Below are 22,396 nucleotides of genomic sequence, written 5' to 3' on the forward strand. Positions count from 1 at the left end.
TGTCTTGGTTTCTTGTATGTTGGGAATGGGGGTTTATGATGTATGGACAATGGAATATTTGAAATGAGAGAGTTTTGTGTTTTTATCGTTTGTTCTGGCGTGTGAGTCGTTCAAAACTGTTACATACTCTGAAGAATGAAAAAAATAATGTTTAGAGTTTTCCTTGACCCATCTGTCGATACCAATATACTCGCACATTTATATCCTTAACAACATAAAAGAAATAGAAAAACCCCCCGATTGAAAAACTCGTAAGATGACAAAAAAATAAAAGAGAGAAAAGCCATACCCACGTTCAAAGAAAAAAAAAACACAGCAATCAACACAATTCCTTACAAGAATACCAGACACACAACAAAAAAACAAAAAAAAGACAACCGGTATCAAAGAAAAAAAGACCGAGAAACATGACCCCCATTTTTTACCAACATTCGTCATAAACCCATAACGCAACAAGAAAAACTAAACTACTAACTAAAACAAGAGCCCACTACAGTCCACGTGTGTGTGCAAAAAAAAAGAAGGTAAAGACAATACACAAAAACACCACCACTGCCCCAAACAACAAAACGAAACGGTGCACGAACGCACAATCACCCATCCACATCCATTCGATCCGGTGAAGTACTCCTTCTCTCCTCCTCCCATTCCTCTCCAGTCCCGTTCACATTATCACCTTCCGTGTCTCCATCCGATATGTCCATCTCGTCCTCGGCACGGCCTTTGCCTTTTCCTCTTGGGTCGGCTCGTCGACGGCGTTTGGGACGGGGGGTGGGTGACGAGTCGGGTTCAGATTGACCGTTCACGGAGGAGGCTTGGGAGGGTTGCTGTTGCTGATAGTGGTGGTGGTGGAGTCCGTTGGTCGTGGCGCCATTGACCGAGGACTCGCTGGATTGGGGAACAGGGAGGGAAGAACTGGGATTGCCTACTACACGGCCCATGCGTTCGGCGGATTCAACAGTTTGGGTAAAAATGTTTTGGACGCCTTTGAGCATGTTGGAGGATTCGGTGGCAAGAGTCAAAACTTTTTGGGCTTCAGCGTCGGCAGTTTGCTGGGGATCCGCGGGAGTGTTACCCTTGCCACCCGTCAGTGATGCCTGGAATGAAAAAACAAAAAAAGATTTAGAGAACAATATCCAATAGAGAATGAGCATGCCAAAAACATACCCATCGTCCCGGCAAGCCCAAAATGAACCCTCGAACGCTTCGTCTCGCGTCGCCTGGTAGATAGGCAGCCGCGTGTCGACCAATTACATCCACAACGCGACGAAGTGTCTCCACTACTTCACGCTTGATCGAAGCGACAATCGCAAAAATATCTGTACCGGAGGTGGCCACGGCCATGTCGTTTGCTTGCGGGGAGAGCGGGGGCGTCGGTTGAGAGGCAGAGCTACGACAAGACGTCAAGTTAGTGAATGTATCAATGACTGCCCACTTTCATCGGCTACCTACCTCGAGGTAGCAATGCCAGACAAGTAAGATGCCACAGCCCCACCAGCGCGTGCTAAATAATCCCTCAGCAGGGCGATCTGGCGATCAATATGGTTGGTCGCGTACTGTCAAATAAAAAGGAGTGAGTATTTTGCACCAATTGAAAAATGACATTTTCGTGCACACCTGCAGCCATTGCAAACAATACTTTAAGCCCTTCATTGTCTCGTCACTCAACATCAACCCACTCAGGTTTGCTCCAACCCCAGCCACAACCTGATGCCACCGACTTCGCGGCTTCCGGTCAATGTGGGGGGCCGTTGTCACAGGTCCCTCCTCTGAACGGAATCCTCCAGGTGATGTAGGCGGCACAAGCGCATTAGTGAGCGGCGGTCCAGGAATTGATACCGACGAAGGTGAACTGGGGGATGACATATTGGCGACTTGTGGACTCCGAGGGCCATCCCTCGTGAGCAACGGAACGTTGGGTGGCTGAAGGAGATCCACAGAGGATATGGAAGAGACCGACGACGTGCTCAGAGACCGCGGCCGGCTTCTGTATTCTCGGGAGGCATCCGACATATTGTCCATGTCTTCAGATGGCGGAAGGGAATTGGATCCCATAATGGACGGGAATGATCTTTCGAGCTACATATGGACCGACATTCAGTTGTTGAACATTCCCCAGCATGGCCCAAAAGATAGACCAACCTTGTCAAGCTGTGTGCAAGCAAATCTATCCAGAGGAGCTAACGCAGGTTCAAGCTTATCAAAGACCGGCTTTGTTATTGTCTTTACCCCCGTTTCCACGGACTCTGCAGAGTACTGTCATAGAGGAACCATTAGCTTTCTCGATCATTTAGCCGAGATTGCAGTCTGGTCAACACACCTTTACGACCCTGCTAGCATTTTTTGTTGCTTCGTACGCTGTACTGATTTGATTGATTGATTTGTTTACTAACGGAATGTTTGATACCCGCTGCATAAAATGTTCCTGGTTGGGTTGACGCAGGGCTTGTCCCATATCTACAAAACAAAGAAGGATCAGAACATGGCGTATGCGCGCACGCAGTATGACAGAAAAGTCTTACCGCCATTGCGTAATCCACCCAACGCTTCCGCAGCCATTTGAACATCAGGATCGGTCGTGTAGTATGACCCTTCCTGGTTGGCTCGACCTATACACATAAGTCAGTCAACTGTGACAAGTACATTGTAAAACATTGCCATCCTTACCCATCCCATCGTCAACTGTATTGCACAAATCATTGATGCTCATGGATGATCGCGGGGTCGACGAAGGAGTAGATGGAGATGACGTCGGAGGAGCATGAGCGTGCTCACCATGACCGTTGATACCATTCGTGCCGTTGACATACGAAGACGAGTAGGAGCTGTCGGTGCCATTGACGCCCTGTTGATGCTGGTGCTGCTGGTGATGATTATTGTTCTGACTGTGGTGGGTAGCGTGGGTAAACGATGTATGGATCGGAGTTGTGCCTATCGAAAACATGGCATGCATTGGCTGCGTCGGAGTTGTAGGCGTCAAGAGTGGGGATGACTGCGCTGAAGCAGTTTGAGAACTGTAGGCAGAGTGACTCGCCATCATGGAATTTGCATTTTGACCGTGAGGTGCCGAGTGCAGGATATCGTTAGGTAAATGTAACGGATTGGGGATTGGTTTGTGAAACTTTCCGCCGCCGCCTCCTCCCCCACCACCTCCGCCGGTGCCATTGCCTGGTAACGCATGTCCTGCGAAAAGTATGGCACATTAACAAAATAAAAAAAAATTGATATGCATAGCAATTTTCTGTACATTACCTTGGTCATTGTGGCTATCTGGGTATAGGTTATCCGACTCTGAAGAGACCATTCTCACAGTACATTCGCGATTCCGAATAGAAACGTTTTTGCTGTCCCCGCGAACACGCGATTCGGCCAATCACAAATGGTGAGATCAGAACGAGGGAAAAAAAAGGTTCACACGGAGCGAACTGTGACAGCCACTCTCGGGAGCGGAGGGTGGGAGAGGTAAGCGGCAAAAGACTCGGTTGGTAGCGGAAAGACTAGCAGTCACTGATCAAGCTAGCATGTCCGAGAATGTTTTGACAGGTCAGTGTGCGGGCGGAGCGGCAAGTCCCACGAGTGCGTGTGTGCGTGTGTGTGTATGGGAAGGAGCGTCGAGACAAGAGTGTGCAGAGAGGAAAGCAAAACAGTTCATGTAGAGCAGTGAGCAAAAACACAACAAGATCATGATGTGCATAAAAATGTTCAGATCACCCACTCACCACAGCCTACTGTCCGCAAGTCTACAAGTGCCACAAATCTGTCTCACCAAAACCACACAAGTGCGTAAGTTGAATGTACGTTTGTGTGCTTGGTTGCCCGTTGTCTGAAATGGGTGTTGAAACCTAGAAGTTTGAAATGGAAGAAAAAAAAAAAACTGGATGCTGCTCGCAAGCAATGGAAGGAGGAGCGAAGGAAAAGCCAAGGGGGGGAAAGGCCATTTCCTTGTCATGTGTGCCAAATGATCAACATCTTCAAATTACGTCAGCAATCACACTGCTCATTATCACGTGATATGGGAGACATGCAGTTGCCATGGTAATACAGTGTCTGACGGAACAAACGCAACGTTAAATCGCCCTTGTGTAGATGGGCTGCCTATGGCTGCCTATGGCTAGATGGCTGGCAAAGGACCTTCAAATGGCTGCATAGGACGAGATGGGTTGCTAGTCGCTGGATGACTGCCTGTGGCCGCCTGTGGCCGCTTCATGGCTGTAATGGCGGCTGACCGCCCAATCCACCCTTGTCCAGTTGCATCGGACACGTCCATTTCGACCCCAATTCACATGCCCCAATCACATGCAACTTGTCATTCTCACGTGCAATCACTTGACATTCCAGCCAGGATACACCCTTGTCACGAGGTCACGGCTTGAGCACGTGCATTAACTTGCCATTTATAGTTTAATGAACATGTTATGGACATCGTTGGTCTAATCATCAAGCAACACACGACATTGGGCGGAAATATGGTCGGCAAGGTTGATGATACACAATATGATCATATCAAATATATAAACAAAAGATCTATCATTGAAAAAGGCATTCATGCTCCCTCTCCACTCAACTCTTCCATCTCACTCGTCATGAGTTTGACTCGAGTCAAAGCCTGCTTGGCCAATTCGATGCGTCCTCCCTTTTTAAATGTTAACGCAATCTGCTTGTTTTGCGCAATGCCGTTTTGAAGTTGCTTAACGTAATCTGCGTGCGTTGAAATGTGTAGGAACACAATCAATGGGCCAGACTTTTCCAAAATCTTAAATAGCTAGCAATGAAAATACACACCTTCGACAGAAAGTCTCCCCGTCTGAACCATTGTTACAAGCAAACTCATTCGAATCTCATAAGCCGTTTTCCGATCACTCAAGTCGTCTGGAACAGGTTTGCGAGATGCCTGGAGAGCAGTGATTTTTTGAACGATTTGCTCGTGCTCTTTTTCGAGGACAAGGTTTGAAATGATTGAATCCGCGCTAAAGCGTGGTGGTTTGTATAAGGAAAAGTATACTTCCGCGCTGCATGGAAATGCGCAGACATTACCTCATAAACTGCATTTCCAGCTCTTCCAGTGCATCTGCCCCTGATTCCGCCGCTCGCGGTTGGGGGGAGGGCTGACGTTTGGGCGTTGGGGTTGCAGAGCTGCCACTGCTCGCAGGCTGAGGAGACGCTTGACGTTTGGGTGTCGGTACGCCCGAACTAGGACCACTCTCACCGTCTTGTGGTGACACTGGGGATGTAGATTTGATGGAACTAGGAGATGGGGACCGAGATCTCGTTTGCTCTGTTGTGACAGTCGGAACTTTCAACCCTCCCGGAGCAGTGGCTTCACCGGTAGGTGGACTACCTTCCACTTGGTTACCACCACTAAAATCAACCGATAACCATCGTTCCTCCTTCACCACGACATCAGGCTTGTTCAACGGGCTTCGAAGTCGGATCCGAACTTCGAGTTTACCACCTGTGAGTCGACGGGGATTATTTGGATCCGCCAACTGCCAATGGCAACGCGTGAGACAACCATCACAACCCAACCCATCTCATATACCAGCACATAGCTTCATACCTCTGCGACTTCGTGAATGTCACACTTGGTGAGTAGGGGCTCCATCTTGATTTGTATTCTCCCCAACGAGACTTTTTTGCCGATAAGAAGGAACCCGCGCTGGTAATGGAAGACTTCAAACGTGGCCTTGCGTCGTTCGAGGTACCGCTGAAAAGTCCGATTGCGGGCGATTTTAACTCGTTTCGAGAATTCGTACTCTGCACAACTAGGATTAGTTCGCCAAGGGACGCTCAATAAAAGGGAAGAAGCGCGTACCAGGACTCGCAGACCGTTTCACCACTGCTGTCTCCCCTTTGCCCTCCCCGCTCGCACCGGCACCTTCTGCATCATCGGGCGGCCATCCAACGTCAAATGCAACATAACTCTCCACCTCCTCACCCTTCACCTCCCTTGTACCCAAATCCCACGCTCTCACAACCTGGATTTCCATTTCATCTGGAGCAACCTCAGGAATAGCCTGCTCAATCTCATATCTCAGTGTCGTATATTTGAACGCGGGTGGGCGGGGGTTTGGCGTTGATTTCAGAAGGCGGAGGGTGTCCAAATCTGCCTGTAAGGTCTTTTTCATTTTGTGAAAGGTAAGGGCTTCGGCCTTTTTGGTTTGTTTGTAGTAATGAGCCGCAACAGTTGTGCACGTCGCGATTTGAGATTCGAGGGTCGCTTCCAAATGGGAAAACAGGTCCCCTGTGGGAGCCGGTCCGGGTGATGGAGGAGAGGATGATAATGCTGACTCCACGTCTCGAAGGTCGACGGATTCCCGAACTACCACGCCCAGCGGTGTTCCATCTTTACGGCCCGATTTGGGGGTTACCCCTGCCCGTTTTCCCGGTGCTGGTTTTACTGGAGTTTGTTTTGCGGGTGATGGTTGCTGACTAGCAGGAGCAGCTCCCGATGGTGGGGCAGGAGCGGGAGATTCGGATATTGGCATTTCGGAAGGATGTACAGGTAATTTGTACCCGTCCGGCAACATGCCCCCCAGAGAAAGGGAGTCAATGGGCTCTTGCAGCAGTTTTGCGATTGTCAAGAATTCCCGGGCACGTGGTAAGTCGTTTGCCTTCTTTGCCTGAAGTGCGTATTGCTTGTACTCTAGTTGCCGTCTCGTAAGATCCTCTACGGACAACCCTCCCACCACCGCTTGTTTAGATTCTCCATCGTCATCGGCTAGGCTGAGTGTCTGCAAGTCAAGCTCTTCCTCTGGGGCCGTCTCTGGCGGAGCGAGAGTGACTGTTACCGTCTTTTCCGTTATACTCGCTTGTCGTGGCGGCGGGGATATTTCATCAAACTTTGTTAGGGAGACGTGGGGCGGGGGAGACTGCTTCGCTTCGATCGCTTGATTCACTTGCTCGAGGCGCTCTTCAAGTGTCTTGGATGCCCTCAAAGCATCCATGGCTCCTTCTCGATCCCCAGCACGCTTCTTATTGAGCGCTTTGATCTTTTCCAGTTGGACATATTTGACTAGAACATTTGGATCGGTTGATCTGAGCTTGAAATCAAGCGGGAGCGACTCATCCTGAACATTCGGCTGCTCAGCCTTTGGAACCGGCATTTCTACCGCTTTCGGGGCGGATCCTTCAGGTGGGCTGGAGATTGTTGTGACAGTTTTGGTAATGGTAACTGGCCGAGGACCATCTTCTGATCGTCTTCTATCGACATCGCTTTCGTCCGATCCAGACTCATTCCCTCCACCCAATGCTCCCAAAGCCGCCTAGCGCGTGTATACGGTAAGTGTCTATAACGGTCATCCCCATCAGTATCGATCTGTTCGTACCAATAATTCCGGGTCATTCAAGTCGGATTCGTCCAATTGCACGTCCACATCGTCATCACCCGCAGGAATTCCTGATACGAGCGCTTCGACATCAATTTCTGCCTCTACTTGTACCGGCTTACGAGCGACTTTTTTGGGAGATGCGGATTTTTGTGTTGGTTGACCAGCTGCAACGCTACGTGACAGGTTGTGTAGCTCGGCCTATAATTCAATAAGTGATTTAACTTGAAGCCATATTCCTATCGTTCCTAATTTTCGGTACATACAAGTAAAGCTGGGTCGTTCAAATCGGCGTCTGAAATATCTGGCTCTGCAATGTCGACATCAAACACGTCAGGTTCGCGAGGTGCGGATGCTCCCCCGCGCGAAACCTCGGTCTTCTTCTTGGAGCCGCCCCATCCCCACATGCTATTTATTCCGTGGTTGTGATGAACAAGTTTCAACCAAAAAAGATGATGCAAAGAAAGAAACAAAGCCGAGCGAAATCGAGTCGAGATTCCTTCAACGTTGCTGACAACACACTCGCCGTTGGCACAGTCATGTAAGGGCAGATGACAAATTTGGAATCCACAGCGGGGGCAAAGGAATCTTGTCGTTCATCCATCTTTGTTATTCGTCATGCAACGCATCGACACAGCCGTAACCCACGGCATCTGGGACGGCCAGCTTCCGGTCCGGATATCCATTGACCCCACCGACGCTAAAACCCTTGCTTCAGGTGCAATCCTCCATAGCCACTACGTAAGTTAATCGGGCAATGGCTGCGCGCCAGCCTTGAACTGTTGGTATACAGTGCAAGGAATGACACTACAATGATCACCAAGTGACCTTACCCAGACGATTCTCTGAAGACTTTTATGCACCGTTGTAGTTACCTCCCCCTCGTAACCGAATCAGTGAGGGAGGTGTTTGTGAAGTCTGGTGTGGCGTTTACGGGACATGACGCTGATATTTGGTATGAGTATCGAGGGGTGCCGTTGAAATGGTAAGCGATACTGGCAAGGCACATTCATCTGCTATCATAGGTTGAACTTTTCTACAGGCATTACCCCATTGGTCTCCTTCATGACCTTCTCACGTCCCAATACCGCGGCTCCTCACCACTTCCTTGGCACATTATCATCCACTTTACAAACTTTCCTACTGACAAACTTATACGCATAAATGCCGCCAATATAATAGACACCCCGCACGACTCGTTCATGTCCATGATCAAAGAGGTAAGCAGCATGTTTGTTTCCCGCTTTGTGGTTATGCGTATAACAACAAGAAATCCCACATCTACCTGCAGGCCGACTATATCCGCAACGGCTCAATCAAGAAGCTCATGTCACTGTCAAAACAAGATCAAACCAACCTCTGGCAAGGCTTATCATCCCATGACTATGATAAATTCTGGAACGTGAATGCGAGATTGGTAACCAACGATAATACTATACCTAAATACATCCCGTTGCGAGTGTACCTCCTGGATCAACCGGTGATTCAGGAACCCGTCGCTCCTGTTGATGACAATTTGGGTATGTTTTGGCAGGTATATAACTCCATTAACCTACCGATACTCATGAGGCATTATAGACTGCGAATACACACTACGGGATATCCTTGGCCGAATGTTGCCAGAAATCTTCCCTCCCAGCTTAGACGCGCCCACTACGGAGGGAGCAGACAATACTCGGAAGAGTGACGCATCAGAAGCGGTCGCCATTCTCCATGGAATAGTAATTCCCATCGAAACACCGATTTTGTGGCTCAGCCAAAACTGCTCATATCCGGATAACTTTTTACATATTGTTATCTGTCGGTAATCCCATGAGTCCTATTATTTATATACCCATTTTATAAGAAGAACGTAGCGAATATTGCGAATTGCTGAATGTTGTTGAATATATCTCGTTTTTTCAATCGTCTTCAATAGCACGTAATGTCATTGATTGGCAAGGACAATTGGAAGTCCTGTGCTTGGCTTCTCTCCCCGGAGAAAATCAAGCAGAATCTCGGTGAAGACATCCGGTTTGTCTTCAGGCGAGTAGTGTCCTAAACCGGTTGTCAAGATCACGCCGATACTCATATCGGACACTTGAAATATCCAAAGCAACACGTACCAGCCGATCTGATGACCACAACCTTTCGACCTATCCACGAGAAGGCTTCATCAGGGAATAACTCCTTGCTCAGGAAGACCTTCCTCACGTCCTTGAACAAGTCATCGTGCTCTCCATACACAACCCCCACAGGATTCTTGAACCCGTTTGCAAAGGCCCTGAACCGGTCTAACGAAGCTCCCACATGCGCCGCCTTTTCAATCTGGGATGATACACCAGGCAGTACGCGGGGTGCGTAAGCTTTGACGACGGGTGATCTCGCGTACGGCAATGGACACAATTTCGGGAAGACTCGTACGCCAGCTTCATATTTATAGGAAGGAAACGGCGCGGTGTATCCTTCGACTGCCGCGCTTTTAACATGTGGGGCCATGAAGCGTATAACGCCAGATACAGTCATGAAGTGCTAAAGTAGGCACAATTAGTAAACGTGAAGAATAACAGGCGTGATGACTACTTTTAAACAAACCCCAAAAGTAGTAGTGTATACGAGCCAAGTGAATATCAGCGCCATGGCACTCAACGATGCATCGCTGATCTTCTCGGGAGGTAGAAAGGTATCAGTTATCAAAAGGCGAGAAGCGGTATTCGACGGAAGATCCGGAAGGGATAAAAGAACGATCGGGCCCGACCTGCGTACACATGCATGGAGTCAAACCTGAAACTACCACATCAGCAAACACAAGAGTATATTTACCAATCTTGAAGAACCAACGTTAGGTTCTTTAGTTTAAGGTTGTAAACGAATATTTTGAAGGTATCTCTGTGCAGATCCAGATCGTAGTCTGATTCGTCTACTAGTTTGTCTGATCGGCCCATTCCTATAAATGAAATATGTAAATCTATTACACCTGCACATGTTACGAAAAAGCTCAACATTTACCAATCCAGTCTAATGCCAGGACTCGATGTCCTCTTTCAGCCAGTACGGGGATGACCTGCAAAAGAGCATAAGAGTCAGAAATCTCACGGCCATGCCAAGTTTTCCAGAGATGCTCCTTACGTTACGATACATATAACTCCATGTAGGATTTCCATGCATAAGCACAATCGTCTCGCCAGACCAATTCTGGTCTCCCTCCCGAGGGCCTTCGTCCACATAGTGTACACGAAGGCCCTTAACCTCGAAATAGCGTGGCGTAAATTTCCAATCTGCCAGCCGCTCGAATCTGTATTCGGGAGTGCGAATGATATGATCGGAGGGAAATTTGAAAGACTCGGTGGAGCGGTGCTTTTGCTGGAGGGCTTTCTGAGCATTCTTTTCCATCTATTCAGAACCATTCAGAACCAATCCAATTTGGCCTTGAGAAATATGCCAACGACAATGTACCTTTTTCCTCTCACTTGCGCCTGTGATCCTCAAGTACACATTCTTGATAAACGTCCCTACATTCGTCCAAAAATACCAGACAGCCCATGCCACCGCCATAGGAACGACAAAAAACACTCTGACAATCAAAAATGAATCCAGCCGATTAGCGATCCAGAAAATGGGCGGTAGGACGATATCCTTCAATCGGGCCCATAGTGACGGAGATTCCTGCACAAGTTTTGAATTGACAGCCATTGTCGCTGTTGCGTGTTGGAGGTCGTTGGAAAACTGGCTTTGTCAAAAAGCAAGAAAGGCATTTTATAGCTGATTTGCTTGCGTCATGATGTGGCTTTGATGCCTTGTTCGAACGCGCTCTTCCGGACATGACGAAATCAACATAACAAACATGGGCTCGACCCGCAGAGTTCTTGCGATGCTCAACTCTTTCCAAATGATAAGTTTTAATCGATGCTGAATTTACGGTGATTCACATATGGCGTCGATAATCATGTTACCGATTATCATAGACAGGAGCACTGTTCGTTCCGACAGAGGCTCAGGACACCTTTTCACGTGTATTCTACAGGAGGGTGTGACCTGCTCTGCACTTTGATCCTGGATGGGATACGGTTTCTGCTGAGTGCAAAACATGAAAACCTGTATCTTGACATGCCCATGTCCAAACTTTCATCATAGCGGTATTGACACGCGCTTCCGCCCAGCACAGTGTCGCGTGACTAAGCTTGCGACTGCGACCTTTTAGCATCTCAAAGATGGAGCAACTTCGTAGCTGCGCATATGAGTAAAAAAAATAATATCTTATATTACAGGATGCCCTCGCATCAAAAACAAAAAATAAATAAATACTATCAGCCATCAAATCGTGCTTTTACCAACTCCTTTGAATCTACTATCTATCAGCCACACAATTCTCCTTTTCCTTCCGTTTACTCTTCTTTTTCTTTTCAGTATCCTTTACGGTCTTTCCTTTCTTTGATTTTGTCTTGTCGGGAGAGATGGGAGGAGTTAGCGACTCTGTCTTGGATTTCTTGTCCTTCTTGGATTTCTTGGTAGTCAAAGATTTGTCGGCATCCGACGTAGATTTTGCGGACGATTTAGACTTTTTGGTGACGGGTGCTTGATCTGAATCGTTTTCTGCATGTTTTCGCTTATTGCCCTTTGATGTGTTGGCATCCTTTAAATCCTTGTCCTTCTTTTCCCTCTTATCTTTCTTTGATTTCTTCACCTTCACCTTCTGGTCCGACGATGTACTGTCAGTACTCTCGTCCTTTCCTTTGCTTTTCTTTTTCTTTTTGGAAGGTTCCTCGACTGTTGCTGCAACCTCCGTTGTCCCTCCGGACGTTGCTACATTTTGACTCAGAGCCATGGTGACAGATGTCTCGCCAGTTGATTTAACAAAGGTCCGCAGCCCAATGCCAGGCGTTGTCGACGTCTCGGTCCCCATTCCAGCGCCCAAGCCCAATCCTCCGAAAGAAGGTCTATCATCTTCCTCAGCATCCTTGTCCTTGTTATTGACCTCCCCTGCAGCCAAACCCATTGCTGCCATCCGTTGTGCAAAATAATCGTGGACGTTAATAGCAGCAACTTTAAGGCGCGGGGTTTCCTGCTGTTTCAGAGCGTCACCGTCATCCGATGACTCGGTGCTCGGTGTACCCGAATCTGATGGCACATCCTGATCGGCTTTTACACCGAGAATCATGTTGAGGTCTTTCGAGTCGTAATTGCTCACAAGTTTGTTACGAAGGAATTTCTTGCGGTGGTATAGCCGTCCGTGCGCTGGTTTTGCGTGCGACGTCGTCTCTAAAACTTCCGGCTTCTCTTTCTCTACGGCTGCAGGCTCGGGTGTACCATCGTCTCCACTACCATTCAATCCTTTCAACAATGCATCAAAGGCGCTATTGTTATCCAACCAATTATCAATCGTCCGTCGGTCCGCACCGACACCCAAATTGTCTTCCTTTAAGCGCACTTTGACGTGCTCTGTTAGACCATCCTCGTTTGCTCCCAGTCCTTTGCCCTCAGACCAGCCCATTTTCTGCAGCATCTTAAACCCGAATTTTGACTGGTCTGCGGAAAAGTAAATGAGTGCTCATGCGGAAAGCTAGTAAGAAACAATGTCACTGACCATTCTTCCAGGTTTTGTTCTGGGGATCCAGGCCTATCCGCTGCTTATTCTTTTGACCCGCAAGACCCATTGTAAAGCCCTTCCTTTACTCGGAGGTGGAATAACCAAGACAAAAATAAATGCAGAAGTCCTTTGACACTTCTTCGCGTGATCACGTGGAAACAAAAAATATTGTGACACAAAGCTTACCAAAGACAAATTCAAAAGTCCTCGTCATGGCAAGCAGCGTTCAAGAAGGACATGCGCGCAAATGGCAGCTCACAAATTCCTTACCACCAGCAGTCGTACATCATGGCGAATTGCTCTTCCATGCTCATTGTATGTTCAGAAAAGGCTCAAATGTGATGCACGACGCAGTCTCTCGCAAACAAATGCAACAGCTAATATCACGTGCCAGAAGAATGATGAAAGGTTTGGGTACTCGCCTAGGATAAGGAACATGATCCGGCATGGACAGTTTGAAAGAGCAGCTTGCAGAGATCCACGGTCTGCTTCGAATAGATCCCGACAATGACGACCTCAAGAATCTTGCTGTAGATCTCGAAAACCTCATTGCGCTCCAAGACCAAACACTAGCTAACCCAGACAACGCAACCAGTAGTCATGATCCAGGCGCAGAACTAGGGTCTACTGGGTCGGCAGCAGTCGAGGACAATGTGAGCTGAAATATCTCGTACTTTGCCAACGCAAGTCTAAGCAGATCCTGATGGCTCGAGATTGGTTATTCAAGACAATAGACTTGACGCAGGATCCGAACGAATTCAACCTCAAAGAGGGCGGAAAGTGTTGCGTTCCCTTCAGCGTGGCATCGGCCACCTATTTCCTACCTGCTATGGTTTTACGACTCGATCGTGAGTCGGACGAAGCAACCGTTCTGATACTAACGCCGTTGACAAGGGAATCGCGCCCATGTGACTGGTTTCTGGACGGGCGCTGCAATGCGGACAAATGCGGGCGATCCCACGGGATAATTATGTCGCTAGAGCATTTGCTGCCCACAGAAGTCTTGAATCAAGGCTCCATCAAGGAAGGCGCCAAAGTTTTGGCACGATATCGGGATGGAATATACTACAGAGCAAGCGTGGTCGCAATGGAGGGTCCTGATGGCCCGTTTTGGGTGAACTATGAAGGTTATGGGGACGAAAAGACCAAGCTCAATGCAGATGAGCTGGTCCCAGTTTCCGGATTGGGTGTTGAAGACCATCTCGAAAATTCAGGCGAGAATGGATCGGAGGAGGAGTCCGAGTCTGATGAGTGGACGTCAGACAGTCAAGAACATGATGATGATAACGAAGACGGACCATCGGATGAGACGAGAGTTACATTCCACTACGGTGATGGAGAGGCTATGGGAACATGGGAGGCTCATACGAAAGGCATTGGCGGCAAACTGCTTGCAAAAATGGGTTATAGAATCGGCAAAGGTTTGGGCAAAGAAGGGGAAGGTCGACTGAGGCCCGTCGAAGCTGAAGTTCTTCCCGCTGGGAAAGGTCTTGGTGTTGTGGTTGAGAGATCACAGCGGAAGCGGAAAAGGCCACGGGAACCGGGTGATGCAAAGGGACGACACAAGCGGAAACACAAGGGAGGTCGTGATGCCAAATCAGGTCAAGAGTCAGAACAACATACTCCTCCAGCGGACGTGTTTGACTTTCTCAACACGTCGCTTAACGAAAAATCCACCAAATCGTCAGCATACATTTCAAAGCCTGAACCCCATACCAAGGCAAAACAGCCCGATAAGCAAAAGCTCCATGTGGACTTGATCAACGTCCAGACAAAAGCTTCCCAGCTCGTAGCCGCCCTCTCTCGAGCTAAAGAAGCATTGGCTCGCAATAAAGGCGATCCGAAGATTGCTGCGTCGTATCGGGCAAAAATACACGACTTGGAGGGCACATTACGAAGTGTGCAACAAAGCGAGGCAGCGATTCAAAGACGGTTAAATACAGAAAAACAGAAAAAGAATATGATAAACTTTTAAATCCAGGATGTGAATACGCAACTTCCAGCATGTGCTGGTAAAATATTGTCCTCTGGTGCTGGGCAATAACCAATCCCATGTCTAAATCTCAACATCCGATCGCTAACGTAAGCCAGCTGTGCCACACGAAAATTGCTATGCTGCCAGCGTTTGAGATCATTGCAAACCAGAGATCATTGCAAGTGAAGAGCAGCAATGGGTGCTTCAGATGTACTAATAGCCTGTGTTGGAAAGCCTTCTGCAGGCAAAAGTTCATTCCTGAATGCAGGTACCCTGTCATCCTGAATTTGCCGTGACTGTAAATGGTGCTAACATGTGGACGCATGTGGACGCTTGCCAGCAACGGATGCCACAGCCAAAGTGGGCAACTTCCCTTTCACCACAATTAAGCCCAATACTGCAGTGGCATATGTTCCATTTGACTGTCCGTGCAAGAAATTTGGAAAGGAGAAATTGTGCCAGCCGCGTTATGGTGGGTATCAGTACGTCGGGGGAATGTTGCAAAAACAGTGCACCAGTTACGCTGCTGTAGACATTGTCAAAGTTAGCCCAGTGAAAATATCTTGACCTAATGAGCTGGAATCCTCTTTTAGGACGGTGCATTGATGGTAAACGCTATGTTCCTGTGAAGATCTTGGATGTTGCAGGGTTAGTACCCGGTGCTTCGGAGGGAAAGGTATGGCCATTGCGCGGGATTGAGACACTGCCGTCTTAGTTATCAGAATAATTGATTACGTCTGCAAAAGGGTCTCGGCAATCAGTTTCTTGACGATCTGCGAACTGCGGATGCCTTGATTCATGTTGTAGATGTCTCGGGTACGACAGATCAAGACGGAAAAGAAACCGTCGGATACGATCCTATCAATGACATCGATTGGTTGAGGTCTGAGATTTACAGGTTTGTAAGTACCCGTTCAGATACAGCAGCTGCCGAATTTGCTCAAAGATGATAAACTTTGCTAATATGTATCGCTGGTTACAAGTTGGATATTCAATAACTTGAAGAAGCGATGGGGGAATATTGTTCGACGACATGTCGCACTAAGTATGCTGCGTATGCTGTTTAGCTCAGAAAAGATGGGTATCTCATCAGGCATCTACCCCAGAGGCGCCGATCGGAGAAACGCTCCAAACACAGTTCAGCGGATACGGATCTAATCTGTCAATGGCAAATAGAGCACTAGATCGATCTGGAATCAAAGAGGCATTAGAAAATTGGGACGATGAGACATTGGGCCGACTTGTCGATGCTTTCTTGGACGAGCGTTTCCCGACTGTAGTGGTATGAGATTGGTCGAGGAATACGATTATCACGCAGCCCCCAATCGATCATATAAACACTTCATTAGGCACTGAACAAAATTGATCTACCCGACTCAGATAAGAACATTGACCGCATATGCAGAAAATACGGAGAGGTCAGGATTAATGAAGAGTTGAGTCATTTGCGCATCATAATTGAAAACTGAAAATAAACAACTTTTGCCAAAATGTAGCAACGAATTGTTTTAACGAGCGCGCTAGCGGAGACATTTCTGCGCAAACTTCACAAGCAGAAGTATATTCATTATTACGAAGGCACCGACCGGTTCGATTTAGCCGAAGATCAGGTACTCTACTAAACGACTGTATTTCGACGGATATGAGGCTGAACACTTCTCGCTTGGGGTAGGAATCTCCCTCAGAAGCAGAGCGACTGAAACCTCTTGATGAGAAAACTAGAAGGTGCATATAGAACAACTTGTTGTCTTCAATGAGATTAGTACGCTAATGAGAAATTTGACACGTGTAGTCGATTAGAAAAAGTTCAAGGTACAGGAGCGAAAAGCATGCTTCATGAGTGACTGCGCGGTATAAAGTTCACACTGTGGGGCAGATCTCGTCTTGTTCAGATACGGGACCACTGGGGTTCAAGATGTCCTGACACGGGCCATCGAGTTGCTAGGCTTGATACCAATGTATCCAGTGCGGAACATCAACAATTTTACAAGTGGCAGGTAGGCAGACCAAAGGATGAAAGCGCTTGGTTGGTATCATTGTAATTCTTCTCGTTTTCTGCTCGCAGTGGGGGCCGAACAGGAGGTGTGTTCCGAGATTGCCTGCTAGTGCAGCCTGGTACGACAATACGAGAATTTGCCAAGATGGTGCATCCAGAGATAGACAAGTACTATCAATATGCCGAGACTGTTGGGAGTCGGCGGGTGAGTTTTCCTTTTTCTGAGGTGTCTAACCGAAGTATATCTGACATTTTTCCTGTCCCAGTTAGGTGAAGACGATCTTGTATCGCCTGAAATCAACGTCATATCATTCAAAACTTCACAGGAAATCAAACCTCCGCAACCGAGCTCAACTGGTGCTGGGTCCGGTGGTGGACCTAAAACAGGTACCAAGAAGGATAAAGATAACAAAGAATAGACACATAAGCAACAGGGAACCATATCGTTTTGCACTAGGGCGTTTTTTTTAATTGAGTAGGGGTAACTGAGAACACTATGTACAAGGAACGCAGGGACAAGGGAATCTAAGGTAGGGACGACGAGGGCATGCAAAATGGGCCGAGCATTCGGCATTAGCTTGAAACGACAGGAACCTTGGGTGGCAGCTTGTAGACGTTTTCTTATGAGACAAAACCATTTGTCAGAACAGTGGAAAAGCGGGTTTCGCAAACTCATTTTCACCTTACCTTGGTTGCGTAGGGTGTATATGAAGAACGTAATGGTGTCTTTCTCATTGATCTCTTGTTGCAGAAAATGCTTTGTAACGGATGAGACAAGCTCATCTCGACTCTCCTTGGAGCTTTTTGCCCTTAGTTTGAATGTACGTTTGTAACGACGAAGCACTCGGTCATCCATTGTTGAGAAGTCGACCTGAAGGAATGGAGGAGGGTCAATGAGCGGCCTGCCAAAGAACCAGCGCAAGCCATACAGCATCCAATGTGCAATGCTGAGCATGTCTACATAACGCTAGTCTAAGAGGAAAGAGTTTGAAGTACCTGCGACACATGGTCCTCGGCCTTCTTTGCTGACGAGGGTTTTGTGGGTTTCTTCTTCAAACTGTCGGGTTTTGGCGCAGAGGACATTAGGGAGTGGTGAGAGCCGTTTCCAATCGTTTTTACTTTTGTGCTCATCGGAAGGGTTGCAAAAATGGGAAACGAAACCAGCAAGGAAAATCGTCAAATGTCTGTAACGGTGAAGAAAACGTCCCTCAGCTTGGATCTGGCGCGAGCGAACGAAAGTTGGCACTTGCTGACGCATAAGCCAGCCATGACTCATGAATTGGATAAAATTTAATGATGACATAATCCACATGTAAGCACACAAGAAAAACAAATTAAAGGAATCTTCAACGAAATGATTGTTTAAACGATTAGGATGGCATCGACAATAGCAGCATCCTATGTGGAGGGTCAGTTTTCTGATGCAGAGGAGGATAAAGTTCAAGTGAAAGCGACGGCAAAAAATGACGATCAGCAGCCACCATCCGAGATCGCTAATGGATCTGTCAGGAACATTCAGCTAAATGACGACGAGGAGTATATGGATGACCTTTTGGAAGACGACGAGGACGAGGACTTTGACGATGAGGAATTTGATCTCAACTATGATGATCAATGGTTCAGTGCTGGTGGAGGTAGGATCCTGGGGGCGAGCGATACTAGTACTTCTCTCACCGCCCTCACTAACCGGCGCCCGTCACTCGTTTGACACGTGCAGACTTTACAAAGCAGTATAATCGTATGAGGGTCCAGATTGACGCCGCAGGATCGGTATCGGCCGATTCATCTGTCAAGGCGGGGGCCGGAGAGTCAGGGCCTCGACCAACGGGAATGAAGGGCCAGGTGGTGGCTGCTTCCCGGGCTGCTGCAAAAGCAGCGCGAGTGTCAAAGGAGGCCTCTACTGTTGAAGATGCTTTTAGCGCGAAATTTGCTGGAAGAATTCGGTTGGGTAGGCATTGGGTGCGTTGGATTTTATGTCTGTCCTATGGAATCTTTTTGGCTGACAGATTCTTTCCTGCCCTGCTCTCTTAGAATCTGCGGACAATAGCATGCGGATAGGTAGCAAAAAGGCAGAAGGCGACACACACCATCACAAAGACAAGTCCGATCGGGCTACCGTAGAGCAAGTCCTCGATCCCCGTACACGGATTATCCTATTCAAAATGCTAAATCGCAATATCATATACGAGATAAACGGATGTGTTAGTACCGGGAAAGAAGCCAACGTCTATCATGCTACGACCGAGAGCGAAGAGCATCGAGCCATCAAAGTGTACAAAACATCGATTTTGACTTTCAAGGATCGTGATCGATATGTCTCTGGCGAGTATCGCTTTCGGCATGGATACAGTAAAAGCAATCCGAGGAAGATGGTGAAGGTTTGGGCGGAAAAAGAGATGCGGAATTTGAAGCGATTGCATGCCGCGGGCATTCCCTGCCCCGAACCATTACTGTTGCGAATGCATGTGCTTCTGATGACATTTATTGGTGATAAAAATGGATGGTGAGGGTTGACTGTTGGTCAAGAGCGTTTGGGACCTGAAAATGCTGAGTGTTTCGTGTCAGGGCTGCACCACGTTTGAAAGATGCAGTGATAACGGATCCGGATGTTTATCGGTCGGTGTATCTGCAACTGGTCAAAATGATGTGGATCATGTACCACAAGTGTAAATTGGTGCATGGTGATCTTTCCGAGTACAATTTGCTGTAAGTTTTCGGACATCTATGTCTTTGTTCCACTGGCTAACGGTGCGCCTGCAAAAAATAGATATCAAAAAAAGATTCTTTACGTTATTGACGTGTCGCAGTCTGTAGAGCATGACCACCCTCACGCATTGGAGTTCCTGCGAAAGGATTGTACAAATGTGGTTGAATACTTTCGACGACGACTTCCCGAACAAATTATGACTGTCAGAGAATTGTTTGATTTTGTTGTGACTGACATCGACGGGATACGGCGAGTTTTGAAGGACGAACAGGAGCAAAATATCGAATCAGCTGGAAGCGAAGGGGCAGGCAGTGATGAAAACGGTGCACTGGATCCTGACTATCCAGTGATTGAACAATACTTGGCAAAGGTACTGATCAATTGAGCCCACGGCTGTGCCACGCTTCCATATATGCTCACCGGTATTGTACTAAAGGTCCATGCGCGGGTGGCGGAACGTCCTGCAACCTATCTTGATGATGCCACCATCCAAGTGGACGAGGAAGTTTTCAAACAACTCTATATACCTCGAACATTAGATGATGTACCGGATGTTGAGCGGGACGTGGAGAAGTTACGAGCTGGACAGGGTGCGGATGTAAGTTGTGTGCTCAATCATTGAGGAAAGGTGGGACCAAATGCTCAAGACTGTCCCCTGCAGCTCTTGTATCGGCAAGTAATCGGGTTGACATTGCCAACACCAGCAAGTGGTGTTTCGACACCAACCGACACCGAGCAGGGCCCAAATCCGGAGGGTCGGAGCGAAGGGGACAATGGTGATGGCAGGGAGGAGCACTTGACCGATAATGAGGAAAACAGCACAGACGAAGAGGACGCCGAAGGCAGCGAGCAGGACGAGGGGGATGGTAGCGATGGCGATGGTAGCGATTTCGGGACACGAAAGGTGATGAAGAAGGATGAGGATAAAGAGTCCAAAAAGGTGGGTAACGTTTGAGATCTCACAGGATGGATTCACTTGAATCGATTGGTAACCTGATGAACCGTACAGGAGCGCAAAAAGGCAACAAAAGAGGCGCAGCGGGAGAAGCGCAAGATGAAAATACCGAAAGCTGTCAAAAAAAGGAAGGAGAAAGTAGCAGCGACTCGGAAAGGTAAAAAATGAGGGTGATAGGATGTTCATGCATAGAGTCCCTAGGTAGCTTCTCTTGTACATTTTCTGAGATTTGGTAGATAGCGTTACCCATTCTTCATTCTATTTCACATCGCACGTAGATTTATATACACTGGCCTGAACTCAACAGATATTATACTGATTTTACCGGGCGATTCGCCACATAGCCGAATCGCTCCATGTCTTTCGTGCCCATATTGATCTGGACTTTGACAGTTCCCTGACTTCGCACCCTTGTCACTGAACAAATCGAGTGTTACGAGTCTCGGTCGCACTGTAAAAAAGCAATAGTGGGCTCACCCTCTCGACCCTCATTTCGGCTCACGAATCTGGAATCTAGGAACTCGGGAAGACGGCCCGTAATCCATGAGAGAAAGCCGTTGAATGGCGTTGATGCCAAAGGAACAAACATTGGTACGTAGAGTGTATGCCTGTCACAGACAATACGTTCTTAATATCCCATAGGTGCATAACCGCCAGAAGCACAAAGACCTTACATGCCAGGTGTTCGTGGGAGTCGTATGCTGCCATAACCTCGCACCACATCCCTTCCCAAACCATCCATACCGTACACGCTCAAAATCATCTGAGGCCAACCTTTTACAAACAATCGAAAGTTGCATCAGTTACACCGAGGTGGGAAAATCAAGTAATGGAAGTTTTGTGGTACCAAATGCATTGGTAGATTTGAATGCAATATCGATCGGAAAGTTCCATACGCAGGGTTGTGCCAACATTCCCGTTGAATAGGACGATGTGCTGAACGCTGAAGGGGATGATGCCAGAGCCATTTGTGTGATGCCTTCTTCAAGCCCCTAGATAAAATGCTGCTAATGAGCTATGACTTACGAAATGTTTGGTTACTTTATATCATTATCACTCACGGACACCACTACCCAATCCGGCCCTTGCACAAAGGAGAACTTGCAATACAAATTGTCATAACTAGGAAACTAGCGGGTATGGACTTTAGAGTAAGGCCGATGTGAATTTCATGCTTTAAGAAGCGTGCATTTACGACGATCTACTCACATATGCTGATTCAATCTGTCCATTTACAATCACCGAGAAAAAGCTAGCGGCCATCGTCGTCTCAACACTCAAAAAGTATCGCCCGAGGAAAGAAATCGACACGATATGATTTTGCTTACGCAGCGCGATAGTGTAGAGGTGACAGAAAATGGCACTAGCTACTACACCAGGGAATAAACCGGCGACAACCGGTTCGGAAAAGCCAACTAGCTAACCAACTCCTTACAACCCAACAAACTACTACTAGGCCCAATGACACATGCAATACATTACGGTGGTTCTAACCGGGTAACTAAGCCCACCACACGAGAGAAATCCTACGAAGCCCTTGATTCCAAAATTCTTTAGTCGGAGGATGTTTTCAGATACTAGTAAAATCAGAATAATTAGACTGGATAATCCGCGCGGAAAATACAAAGATAATGCATACCTGCGATCGTAGCAATATAGTAGTAGCAGCGTTTGCAAGGGGTTATGTTGTTGTTGTTGTCGGGAGGGCGAGGTCCTCGGCACCATCACATCTGCATTCTCATGGTTGACCGAGTCGCTATGAGGTTGCAATGTGGGTCGCGATGAGCGTTTGTGCAGATGGTTTGAGAGTCGAGGAACTGGTGAGGAAGGGGAGAGACAGCAAAAGGCCCCCTTTTATAGACCTTTGGCATG

General features: G+C 47.7%; 10 protein-coding genes across 14 annotated transcripts; 4 read left to right on the forward strand and 6 right to left on the reverse strand.

The window, feature by feature from the left end:
* Window positions 1–189: 189 nt before the first annotated feature.
* SPPG_08671 (uncharacterized protein) lies at window positions 190–3,908 on the reverse strand. The gene is made up of 10 exons (XM_016756820.1): window positions 3,720–3,908; window positions 3,253–3,516; window positions 2,668–3,183; window positions 2,523–2,609; window positions 2,321–2,457; window positions 2,143–2,256; window positions 1,618–2,079; window positions 1,453–1,556; window positions 1,168–1,390; window positions 190–1,097 (listed from the first exon to the last, which is right to left on the reverse strand). Exons 2-10 carry the CDS (start codon window positions 3,302–3,304, stop codon window positions 594–596), a joined length of 2,199 nt encoding a protein of 732 aa, XP_016603953.1. The 5' UTR covers window positions 3,305–3,516; window positions 3,720–3,908; the 3' UTR covers window positions 190–593.
* Window positions 3,909–4,454: 546 nt separating this feature from the next.
* Window positions 4,455–7,819, reverse strand: SPPG_08672 (uncharacterized protein). Its single transcript, XM_016756821.1, has 7 exons — window positions 7,592–7,819; window positions 7,326–7,526; window positions 5,813–7,262; window positions 5,558–5,754; window positions 5,035–5,486; window positions 4,783–4,967; window positions 4,455–4,698 (listed from the first exon to the last, which is right to left on the reverse strand). The coding sequence occupies exons 1-7, from the start codon at window positions 7,730–7,732 to the stop codon at window positions 4,544–4,546; spliced, it is 2,781 nt and encodes a 926-aa protein (XP_016603954.1). The 5' UTR covers window positions 7,733–7,819; the 3' UTR covers window positions 4,455–4,543.
* An 87-nt stretch (window positions 7,820–7,906) lies between these two features.
* On the forward strand, window positions 7,907–9,235 carry SPPG_08673. Of its 2 annotated transcripts, XM_016756823.1 has the most exons (5): window positions 7,907–8,066; window positions 8,177–8,310; window positions 8,368–8,545; window positions 8,617–8,845; window positions 8,904–9,235. In XM_016756823.1, the coding sequence occupies exons 1-5, from the start codon at window positions 7,944–7,946 to the stop codon at window positions 9,131–9,133; spliced, it is 894 nt and encodes a 297-aa protein (XP_016603956.1). In that variant the 5' UTR covers window positions 7,907–7,943; the 3' UTR covers window positions 9,134–9,235. The 2 variants fall into 2 exon arrangements, with proteins under 2 accessions (XP_016603956.1, XP_016603955.1); XM_016756822.1 differs by having other exon boundaries at window positions 8,043–8,310.
* A 17-nt stretch (window positions 9,236–9,252) lies between these two features.
* SPPG_08674 (uncharacterized protein) lies at window positions 9,253–10,997 on the reverse strand (the record flags this gene model as incomplete). The annotated part of the gene is made up of 7 exons (XM_016756824.1): window positions 9,253–9,362; window positions 9,431–9,836; window positions 9,900–10,062; window positions 10,128–10,251; window positions 10,314–10,368; window positions 10,434–10,697; window positions 10,761–10,997. The coding sequence occupies 7 exons, from the start codon at window positions 10,995–10,997 to the stop codon at window positions 9,253–9,255; spliced, it is 1,359 nt and encodes a 452-aa protein (XP_016603957.1).
* A 549-nt stretch (window positions 10,998–11,546) lies between these two features.
* SPPG_08675 (uncharacterized protein) lies at window positions 11,547–12,966 on the reverse strand. The gene is made up of 2 exons (XM_016756825.1): window positions 12,889–12,966; window positions 11,547–12,830 (listed from the first exon to the last, which is right to left on the reverse strand). The coding sequence occupies exons 1-2, from the start codon at window positions 12,956–12,958 to the stop codon at window positions 11,653–11,655; spliced, it is 1,248 nt and encodes a 415-aa protein (XP_016603958.1). The 5' UTR covers window positions 12,959–12,966; the 3' UTR covers window positions 11,547–11,652.
* A 166-nt stretch (window positions 12,967–13,132) lies between these two features.
* On the forward strand, window positions 13,133–14,944 carry SPPG_08676. Of its 2 annotated transcripts, XM_016756827.1 has the most exons (3): window positions 13,133–13,206; window positions 13,289–13,544; window positions 13,619–14,944. In XM_016756827.1, exons 2-3 carry the CDS (start codon window positions 13,338–13,340, stop codon window positions 14,864–14,866), a joined length of 1,455 nt encoding a protein of 484 aa, XP_016603960.1. In that variant the 5' UTR covers window positions 13,133–13,206; window positions 13,289–13,337; the 3' UTR covers window positions 14,867–14,944. The 2 variants fall into 2 exon arrangements, with proteins under 2 accessions (XP_016603960.1, XP_016603959.1); XM_016756826.1 differs by having other exon boundaries at window positions 13,289–14,944.
* Window positions 14,945–15,034: 90 nt separating this feature from the next.
* Window positions 15,035–17,345, forward strand: SPPG_08677 (uncharacterized protein). The gene is made up of 13 exons (XM_016756828.1): window positions 15,035–15,134; window positions 15,207–15,338; window positions 15,460–15,542; window positions 15,613–15,764; window positions 15,850–15,911; window positions 15,973–16,148; window positions 16,216–16,284; window positions 16,363–16,476; window positions 16,539–16,591; window positions 16,659–16,678; window positions 16,743–16,863; window positions 16,932–17,067; window positions 17,129–17,345. The coding sequence occupies exons 1-13, from the start codon at window positions 15,062–15,064 to the stop codon at window positions 17,279–17,281; spliced, it is 1,344 nt and encodes a 447-aa protein (XP_016603961.1). The 5' UTR covers window positions 15,035–15,061; the 3' UTR covers window positions 17,282–17,345.
* On the reverse strand, window positions 17,304–18,089 carry SPPG_08678 (uncharacterized protein). Its single transcript, XM_016756829.1, has 3 exons — window positions 17,859–18,089; window positions 17,550–17,733; window positions 17,304–17,482 (listed from the first exon to the last, which is right to left on the reverse strand). The coding sequence occupies exons 1-3, from the start codon at window positions 17,991–17,993 to the stop codon at window positions 17,436–17,438; spliced, it is 366 nt and encodes a 121-aa protein (XP_016603962.1). The 5' UTR covers window positions 17,994–18,089; the 3' UTR covers window positions 17,304–17,435.
* Window positions 18,090–18,200: 111 nt separating this feature from the next.
* On the forward strand, window positions 18,201–20,893 carry SPPG_08679. Of its 2 annotated transcripts, none has more exons than XM_016756830.1 (8): window positions 18,201–18,496; window positions 18,580–18,821; window positions 18,894–19,365; window positions 19,428–19,568; window positions 19,630–19,939; window positions 20,006–20,167; window positions 20,231–20,509; window positions 20,579–20,893. In XM_016756830.1, exons 3-8 carry the CDS (start codon window positions 18,911–18,913, stop codon window positions 20,690–20,692), a joined length of 1,461 nt encoding a protein of 486 aa, XP_016603963.1. In that variant the 5' UTR covers window positions 18,201–18,496; window positions 18,580–18,821; window positions 18,894–18,910; the 3' UTR covers window positions 20,693–20,893. The 2 variants fall into 2 exon arrangements, with proteins under 2 accessions (XP_016603963.1, XP_016603964.1); XM_016756831.1 differs by having other exon boundaries at window positions 18,580–18,810.
* Window positions 20,755–21,885, reverse strand: SPPG_08680. 2 transcript variants are annotated; one of them, XM_016756833.1, is made up of 6 exons: window positions 21,734–21,885; window positions 21,586–21,654; window positions 21,372–21,516; window positions 21,199–21,298; window positions 21,002–21,132; window positions 20,755–20,941 (listed from the first exon to the last, which is right to left on the reverse strand). In XM_016756833.1, the coding sequence occupies exons 1-6, from the start codon at window positions 21,785–21,787 to the stop codon at window positions 20,835–20,837; spliced, it is 606 nt and encodes a 201-aa protein (XP_016603966.1). In that variant the 5' UTR covers window positions 21,788–21,885; the 3' UTR covers window positions 20,755–20,834. The 2 variants fall into 2 exon arrangements, with proteins under 2 accessions (XP_016603966.1, XP_016603965.1); XM_016756832.1 differs by having other exon boundaries at window positions 21,586–21,668.
* Between the last annotated feature and the right edge of the window lie 511 nt (window positions 21,886–22,396).

This window comes from Spizellomyces punctatus, assembly GCF_000182565.1.
Source record: "Spizellomyces punctatus DAOM BR117 chromosome Unknown supercont1.24, whole genome shotgun sequence".
Taxonomy (NCBI): domain Eukaryota; kingdom Fungi; phylum Chytridiomycota; class Chytridiomycetes; order Spizellomycetales; family Spizellomycetaceae; genus Spizellomyces; species Spizellomyces punctatus.